The sequence below is a fragment of the Parasteatoda tepidariorum genome, chromosome 5 (assembly GCF_043381705.1).
Source record: "Parasteatoda tepidariorum isolate YZ-2023 chromosome 5, CAS_Ptep_4.0, whole genome shotgun sequence".
Classification (NCBI taxonomy): Eukaryota; Metazoa; Arthropoda; class Arachnida; order Araneae; family Theridiidae; genus Parasteatoda; species Parasteatoda tepidariorum.
The window spans coordinates 87,988,762-87,997,535 of NC_092208.1; the positions used below are offsets into that span (position 1 = coordinate 87,988,762).

Sequence of the window (8,774 nt, forward strand, 5' to 3'; positions counted from 1 at the left end):
ACTTTACATTCAACAAAGATTTGCTTTTGAAGCCTATGAATTAGAGTATTTTCAAACTTCTACTGAACATACTCTTTAACTGTACTATTTTCAGTTAATCAGAGAATATTTCTTCGCTTTTAAAATCAAATCATGCATTTGCAATTAATCTTTTTTCTATTTAAAACAGTCTCTTTTGAAAATTTCGCAGATTAATTAATATTTTTTTTTATGGTATTAAACATCCCGACTGTTTTTTTTCCAACTTATAATGTCCTCCTTTGTCTAGAAAATGTTTCAAAAACAGATAAGATGTCTGTAACTTATATTTTCTTAATAAAGAATCATTTGTTTGGAAGGCCAGTAATTCTAAATAATTTTTTAATCCCATTAACAACTGACAATGACCCGCGAAAAGGTTACTCATAACTATAAGCGCTTCGAATTATTACAGCTACGAATTTTGAGAAAAAAGTTTTCCTGTTTTGAAAATCATCCACATAGATCACGTTTTAAAAAACTAAGGAGAAAAATTATTTAAAAAAAGATACCATGTGTTAAAGGAAAGAAAATATAATATTTATTTTATAAAATTAAGTTAATCGATTTAAGAAACGAAAACTGAAACTAAATTTTGTTGTAGCCAAACGTATAAATGATGCATAATATTTCGGCTTTTTTGTAATTATGTATATGAAGTAATACATTTAAAAGTGCCCAATTCAATAGTTTCGAAATATTTTAAAAATAATTTATGAATATATTTTTATAGAATATACACTGACGCGAATCAATCACGTCTTACTTTTATTCTGAGTAAAGAATTCCTTACTTTGAACCGTACTACTTTAAATTTTGTACTCATCGTAGTGAAAAAAATTAAAAATAAAGTCCATAAAAGGCTTAAAAATTTTATTTACACTCCCTTATTATTCGCAATTAAAAGGATGCTGTAAAATTTAAGCGTTAATTTGTGTAAAAATTTAATGTTCCGCATTAAGTTTGATTTGAACAAAATTTTAAAAAAAGAATTGTGTAAATTTTCCTTCTTGTTCTTAAGTCTACTACAAAATGGAGATTGAATAAATATTTCAAATGAAAACAATAATAGTGTATCGATATGTAAATCATCTGGCTATTTTCTTATTTTAGCTTTTGCTCAAGATTTTAAAAGTCTTGATTCAAGCAAAATGTACAAAATTGAAAGATTCATATTTCTAATGATCCTTCTCTTTATCGTGTTTTTATACGAGTATGATAATAAAATATACATATTACCAAATTTTGTTACAATTAAGAAGAGTATAAACCGATAACGAATTAAAGAGAGCGCAATGTTTCAAATCAAATTTATATTGCGTTAATTTTCTGTTGGCGGCTATTTACTTTACTAACCAGTTTTAATTGCTCTGCCTTAAATTGCGAAAATATTTAAAAGTGATTTCGATAGCAGGCCTGAGCGACTAAGTTTTCCAAGTTACCTTGAATTGCTTTCTTAGTAATTCCGACTGATTTATTTTCAACCATTGCAGAAATAAAGTTTTCAACTTTATGTGGTTCCAAAGTGGAATACTCTTTTAAATAAGTGCATACTTCTTTTACAAGTTTGTAATCATTTCCGCTCATAATAGCCTTGTATATCTTTGAATGAATGTCAAAAAGATCCCCATCATTTCCTGCCATTTCCACAATTTTTTGCAAATTCTCCGTGATATTTAAAGCTCGAGCTCGTGCATCTAACAAAGATTCAGAACCAATCACTGCAGAATTGTATTTTTCGTTCGTCACTTTCCGTACGAAAAGATCCAGTAAAAGCAAGGCACCATTTACATCTACTTGTGTCAGAGGTTTAATATTTTTGAATTCCAAATTCTCTCTTGATTTATTCGAAGTTAACAAAGGTCTTAAATTATTGTTTTCAAACATGCCAGTAAGAGTGAATCCCCAAGCAGAGGTTTTAGAATTCGATTCAACCGAGCGGCGGAAATTGCCACAGCGATTCTTCTTCTTTAGTAGATTTAACATCTCCCCCTTTGCTAGTTGACACGCCTTAGTATCATTTTCTTTAGCAGACTTTCCATTTTTTAACTTTTGATTTTTTTCAAATGTCAGCAAATCATCAATAACTTCTTTTCTATTATGCATGACTGCGAGATCAAGAGGTGTATTTTGTTTCTTCGTCTTTTCATAAACTTTTGCTCCATTATCCAGAAGAGTTTTAACAATATCTTTCAATCCAGCCGCAGCAGCTAAGTGCAAAGGAGTCTGATCATCAACATCTTTAGCATCTACATTGACCTTTGATACCACTCTTTCATGCTGCCGAAACAGATACTCCACCCAATCAGTATGCTTAAAATATACGGCGTAATGCAAAGGAGTCCAATGTTTCTCGCCTGCTGCATCATTAAGCTTAGATGCTTTTTCATCCCCCATCATGGCAGATATTAATATGTCAACCTTATTTCCTTTCATTGCATCATAATGAACAGCTAACATTTGTTGGTTATCCTTTGCATAATAATCACATCTTTCTGCTGTAAAAATTAAATCTGTGACCTCTTCCCATCTATTGAGTATGGTTGCATAATGCAGGACTGGTAATCCATTGTTATCCTTTACATTAAAATCAGTTTTCCGACTTAATTTTAATGAAGTGAAAATCTCTTTATTCAAATTTTCATCAGTTACAGCATAGTGCAAAGGAGTAAGACCAGCTACATCTTTTAAATTCGGGTTAATATTTGATTTATCCAACAGGGCTTCTACAATTTCTTCGGCATGGTAACGCACAGCCAAATGCAGTGGAGTCACTTTATATTCCTGTCCTTGTAAGTTAACGTTTGCTCCACGATTAATTAGCCATCGTGCAAAAGCGGTCCTTTTATTTTCAGCAGCTAGGTGAAGAGGGGTGAAGCCTAATTTATCTGGTTTATTAATGAGAGAACGGTCTTTCTCTAATATCTTACCTAACATAACAGATCGTCCAGCAATAGCTGCCGCATGAATAACGGTTCGTTTACCCTCAAACACTGCCTTAACATTCGCTCCCAATCTAATGAGTCTATCCATGTTACTTGAAACCTGCGACTCGCTGAGGGAGTTTTTAAAAGCTAAATTATACAAATCCCTGTGGACGTCTCTAAAACTTACTTCTGAGCCAGGGAGGATGTATGCCAATTCTGCATCACCATTACCAAATTTTCGGAAGACTAATCTATTCATATTGCTCGATTTCCGGAATACAATATCAGGATTGGCGATATCCACTATTTCCTGTGGTGAAGTCCAGTCACTAACTTTAGAATACTTACCATCTTTTTCGAACTGCACTGCGTAACTCACCTGGGTGCCTTTTTTCCAGTCCAAGAAATTACTACTACTGCGTTGATTCCCAGTTCTGGAGTTGAAATCAATATCCATGTTTTTATCTGGAGTGGTTTCGAGTACATCTAATGAAAGTGCTGCAATCTTTTGCTTTAATTGATTAAGTTGGGTGATGTATGTTCCAATATTTTCAAACAATTCTTCGCCAAGATCTTGCTTGCTTTTGCTTTTTTTTGCTTCGTTCAACATCTGAGTAACTTGGTCGATTATACCTTGCTTTTTAGAGGAACCATTAACTATTAGTTTGAAATAGTTAAAATCAAAAATAAGACGATTGAAATAGTTGTTGAACTTTTTCAAATCACCCTTTTGGTAAACATATTCAGACATGTAACGTAGCTGCTGAATTAGAGTAATGACGGTCGATGCGTAGGTTGTAACTCCAATGTTGAGTCCCGGAAGGGCAATGTTCGATTTAATGGTATTCTTCTTGTTAATCACTGCAAAAATGGCCTTATACAGACTACCTTGAAGTCCAATGTAATTGTAAAGAGATGAATCCGAATTTTTTGCCACTTCTTGCTGAATGATATAAACATAACGCTCAGGAGTCGCTAATCTTTTGTTCTCTTCCCCAAATGAAATGGATTCGATCGCAGTTTTTATTTCGGAGACTGGATTACTGGCATCTACATCCCCTATTTTATTTAATACCCTCTGGAAGCTATCGCCCATTTCCTTTCTAACATCTTCGATTTTGTCTAGAGTTTGGCCTACTTTTTCACTTACTTCTTTCAAAATTTCAGTTTGTTCTGCAATTTTTCTATCTTGTTCTTCTTGTCTAGCTTTCATTTTTTCGTCCAACTCTTTAAAAGGGAGATCAGCACATTCTCTCTCAATGTTCTCGTCTGCTGTTAAAGCCTTGGCAATCAATACATTAACTAAAAGCGAGGAGGAGACCACGATTAGCAATGGCATGGTAAACAAGGCAGCCACTCCTAATGCAACGCCTGCTATAGCAACTGTCGCGTCCATATAATTCTGACCTTTTTCAATTTTTTTGCAATTCGCTCCTTGCTCTTCTAGGGTCATCTCCCTCGTCAAACGCATCAACGCTTTACCCGTCTCTGAATAATTTTCATCAGAACCCAAAACCATGGTTGATAATTATGAAAAACTGTATCCTTACTTGACTGTTTAGATACTAATAGATACTTACCTTATGCAGGAAAGAAATAGAGGATTTATAAGTAACTGACTGAATCTTATTTTAGTCCATATACTTATACTTAACTATTCTATTATTTGATTTCCTAAAGAAACACCTGTGGTTTGATATGCTTTACATATGAATTGTAATCATAGGAATAAAGCTTAACGCAGCATCTGGTCTTGACACCTAATTTTAAAATGACAGAAAACAGATTCATGAATTTAATTTATCCTTCTGGTGATTCTGTATTCCATTCATCTTCATTTTGTACGGCATATTAACAAATTTCATTAAACTAGCCAATCTTTTCTTCCTCTTTGTGGAAATGTTATTTTTAAAAAAATTCAGAAAAGAAGAATAGAATTTCAAATAGACTAAATAAAGAAGAAATAATTATATTTTTGACAGAAAAAAAAAGTAGGGTGCTTGACTTGCGAAAGTGTAAAAAAAGTTCTTATTAGTTATAAAATTATATTAGACACTTCATTGTTTGTTTTAGATCAGACCAAAATAAAATTATTTTCTCCATTTTAGTTTTTTTTTTTTTAATTTTTTTTATCTGAAATAAATATTTTATAAAATTTTACTACTTTTTTCACTTATTTTTTTATGTTCATAATGTCTGCTAGATTATGTCAGAAAGTAGGCAAAATTTCAATTGGCGATAAATTTTGTTTTTACTCTTTAGAATTTGAATTTAACTTATACTTCAGCAAAAGTCACTTATTCGGTTTTAAACATTCCAAGTAATGGATAGATAAGGATCTCTTTTTAAGGTAATATGGATAAAACTTATTCTACAATTCCATTCCATTTCAGTTTTAAATATTAAAATAGACGGTAAATGCTAGAAATATAGATTGGCATTATGAATTCATTGTTGGGGATAATTTATCATTCGGCAAAAGGGCATTAATTCAGTTTTAAATATTCCAATAGTCGGAAAAAACTGGAAATATGGATCGATGATATAAATTCATTTTTGGGAATAATATGTATACAACTTATTATTCTACAAAGAAGCACCTTTTCGGTTTTAAATAATCCATTGACGATATAAATTCCTTTTGGGGATACTATGTATATAATTTAACAGGCTACAAAGAGGGAGCCAATTCAATTTTAAATATTCCTATGGACGGAAAATAATTGCAGCTTGTTTTGTCTTCTAGCACAAAATTCCAGTAAAACTTTGAATGCTGTAGCAAGTCAAGTAGCGGTCAAAATGTTGATTGACAATAAATTTTAGTATAACTTAGTTGTATTACTTAATTACTTTTTATTCGTTATGTCAGGTTGCTTGAATATAATGAACGTGATCATGATAACATAGGCAGACTACGTCACCAAAGTAGTATTCCTTAGGTTATCTGAAGCTACATTATTATTTTGTTTATAGTTTTGTTTTTGTAAGCTTTTTACTGTAAATCTAAATTATTAAGAATCAACGGTCATTGAAATAAAAGAGATAATTTGTTCTGAAAAGCAAAATTAATGGCGTAATGGTACTAATTACACGTAAAGAGCTCCAATCTATATATTGATGTCAATGATAATAATTATTTTTAATATTTACTAATTGAAGTAAAATAATAAGCTATGTACTAAAAGGCAAAATCAATGGAGAAATGTTAAAAATTCGTTTAAAAGAGGGTAAAAAATCTTATGCGCACAAATAATTTTGGTATATAATTGGCTTAATTAATTTTGGTAATAAGTACTAATATGAAATAAAAACAAAATTAATGAAAAAAAATTAACTTATTCGTTAAGGAGATTCCTTAAAAACTCCGTGAAAAGTCGCGTTGCTAATATTGTTGTTCAATTTTGGTAGTAGGTACTACTGCCATTATGGTAATTGCTACAGTTTTAAATGGTACAAAACATATTCTTATATCGGTACAAAGTGTTCTGTGAGTAAATTTGATGCCGATTACAGCTGCACCAATACTGTAAATCAGGGGTCCCTAACCCTATGTTGCCGTCGATCGGTCTATAGGTGCGCCCGCTACTTGTGCCCAACGATAAAATATCTCAATTTTCCATTTTCCCATAAAATGCTATGCAAATTTTTTTACTTTTTCAATATTGATGATAAACTCAACCAAAATCCACTAATTTTCCACACCTGAAATAAATTGAATTGGTTCATTTTTATAGTTGCCGTACTACGAAGGCGTTTTTCCGAAACTCGTCTCGAGAAAATCACACTGAAATTACGTTCATTCATTTTGTCTACTTCTTTTTCGATTCATGGTTTCTTTTTTCATATTTTTTGTATACAGAGTTTACTACTTTATTATTTTTAAATACTTCCTTTGCGTGTGTTTACACTAAAATGAGTGGATCAAGCAAAAGACAACGTACCTATAATTTTAATTCCGAATAGTGGAATCATATTGCTTCGTCAATTTAAGAGATAAAAGTATTTGGTTGTTATGTGGAAATAGTGTTGTTGTGCCGAAAAAACATAATGTTGAACGTCATTTCCAAACAGTTCATTCTACTTTTAATGCGAGCTATCCACTTATAACTGCAATTCGAAAAAAGAAAATAGAGCAGTTAAAATCAAATTTTTCGGTTCAACAGTCACTTTTCACAAGTACTAAGATAAAATCTAAAACTCCCTCTACTGCTTCTTTAAAAATTTATCATGTGCTCGCAAAGCAGAAAAAGCCTTTCCAGGATGGTGAGTTGTTAAAAAAAACATTGCTTACTGGTGCTGATTGCTTATTTGAGGGAGTTTCCAACAATCGTGAAACCATGTCAGTAATACAAGACTTATAGTCATCAGATAATTCTGTTACAAGAAGAATAGGCGCCATTTCAAAAGATATGCAAAAGCAGTAGAAGAGTTATTTGGATATATGTGAGAGGTGAGGGATTCTTACTACAGTTTGACGAGTCTACAGACATATCACAGTTAGCAGTTATGGGGAGAATGGTATTTATTGATTTTACAGTAAAAGAAGATCTACTAAAAATATTGTATTGAAAAATACTAAAAATATTGTAAATATAGTAATGAAAATTATTACCGAAATAGTCAACTTAATTCGAACAGCTCCTTTGCAACATTGACTTTACAAGATCCTGATGAAGCTGGCCTCATTTTACATACTGAAGTACGCTGGCTCAGTAAAGGCAAAGTACTTGATAGAGTTATGCATTTAATTGAAGAAACAAAAAAAATTAACTTGCAGCCAAAAATCAAATATTTTTGGAACTAAGAGATCCTCTTTGGCTAGCAGATTTGTCTTGGATAAACTAAATAATTTAAACTTGGAGCTGCAGGGAAAGGACAAGCATATAACAAGAATGACCTATAAACTCGTTCAAAGCTAAGTTAGTTTTGTGGATATCACATTTGAAAATGAAGTCACTTGCGCATTTTCCAAACATGAAAAAAGGGATAGGCGACAGTGAAATTGACTTATCAACACTAGTTATTAACCTCCAATTGCTTCAAGATCAATTTGAAAAGCGGTTTCTACAATTTAATATCATCGAGCCTATGGTCACCTTTTTTGTAAATCCTTTTACCAACCAAATAAACGTAACCGAAATAGCAACATTTCAGAATTTCTTCAAGTAAGGCGAGAAGAAGTGGAGATAGAAATGTTGGATCTTCAGAATGAAATTACCCTCAAAACTATTGCATCGAATGAGAAATTCTGGAATATAGTTGACAGAAACACATTCTCAAAAAGAGCAGCATATAAAATAAAGTCGTTTTTTGGTTCCACCATACTTATGTGGATCATTGTTTTCGACAGTGAATATCATAAAATCAAAATATAGATCACGACTTACAGATGAACACCTTGACGATTGCTTGCGAGCAGGAATTTCATCATATTCTTCCAATTATGATGCGCTGGCCAGTGAAATGCATTGCCAAAGATCACATCGACTGTATCTATCTATATTATATAAAACGCTAATACGTAATGTATGTATCAATAAAACCAATGATATTTCTTTTCTCGCGCTGGCAACAGTTTTCATTTTTAATTGATTGGATTCGGCGCGCAAGAGCACGTAGTGAGCAACCAGATAAAAATTTCATAACTGTACATTATCAGGTTGTTCAATTCAGATTCATGCACTAAAAACATGACAATATTTAATTTAAACTCAATTAGGAATTAATTAATTAATTGAAGTGAGAATGCTTTAAAAGGCCGCTGTTGAATTGATATTTTTCTACTGGGAGCTACCTAAACGTCTAAAAAACGTTTAAGTGTTTGTATTG

At 32.0% G+C, this 8,774-nt stretch overlaps 1 protein-coding gene across 1 annotated transcript; it reads right to left on the reverse strand.

Annotated features, from left to right (window-relative positions):
- Window positions 1-1,410: 1,410 nt before the first annotated feature.
- On the reverse strand, window positions 1,411-4,464 carry LOC107440045 (alpha-latrocrustotoxin-Lt1a-like). Its single transcript, XM_016052822.3, has one exon. The coding sequence runs from the start codon at window positions 4,462-4,464 to the stop codon at window positions 1,411-1,413; it is 3,054 nt and encodes a 1,017-aa protein (XP_015908308.2).
- Window positions 4,465-8,774: the final 4,310 nt, after the last annotated feature.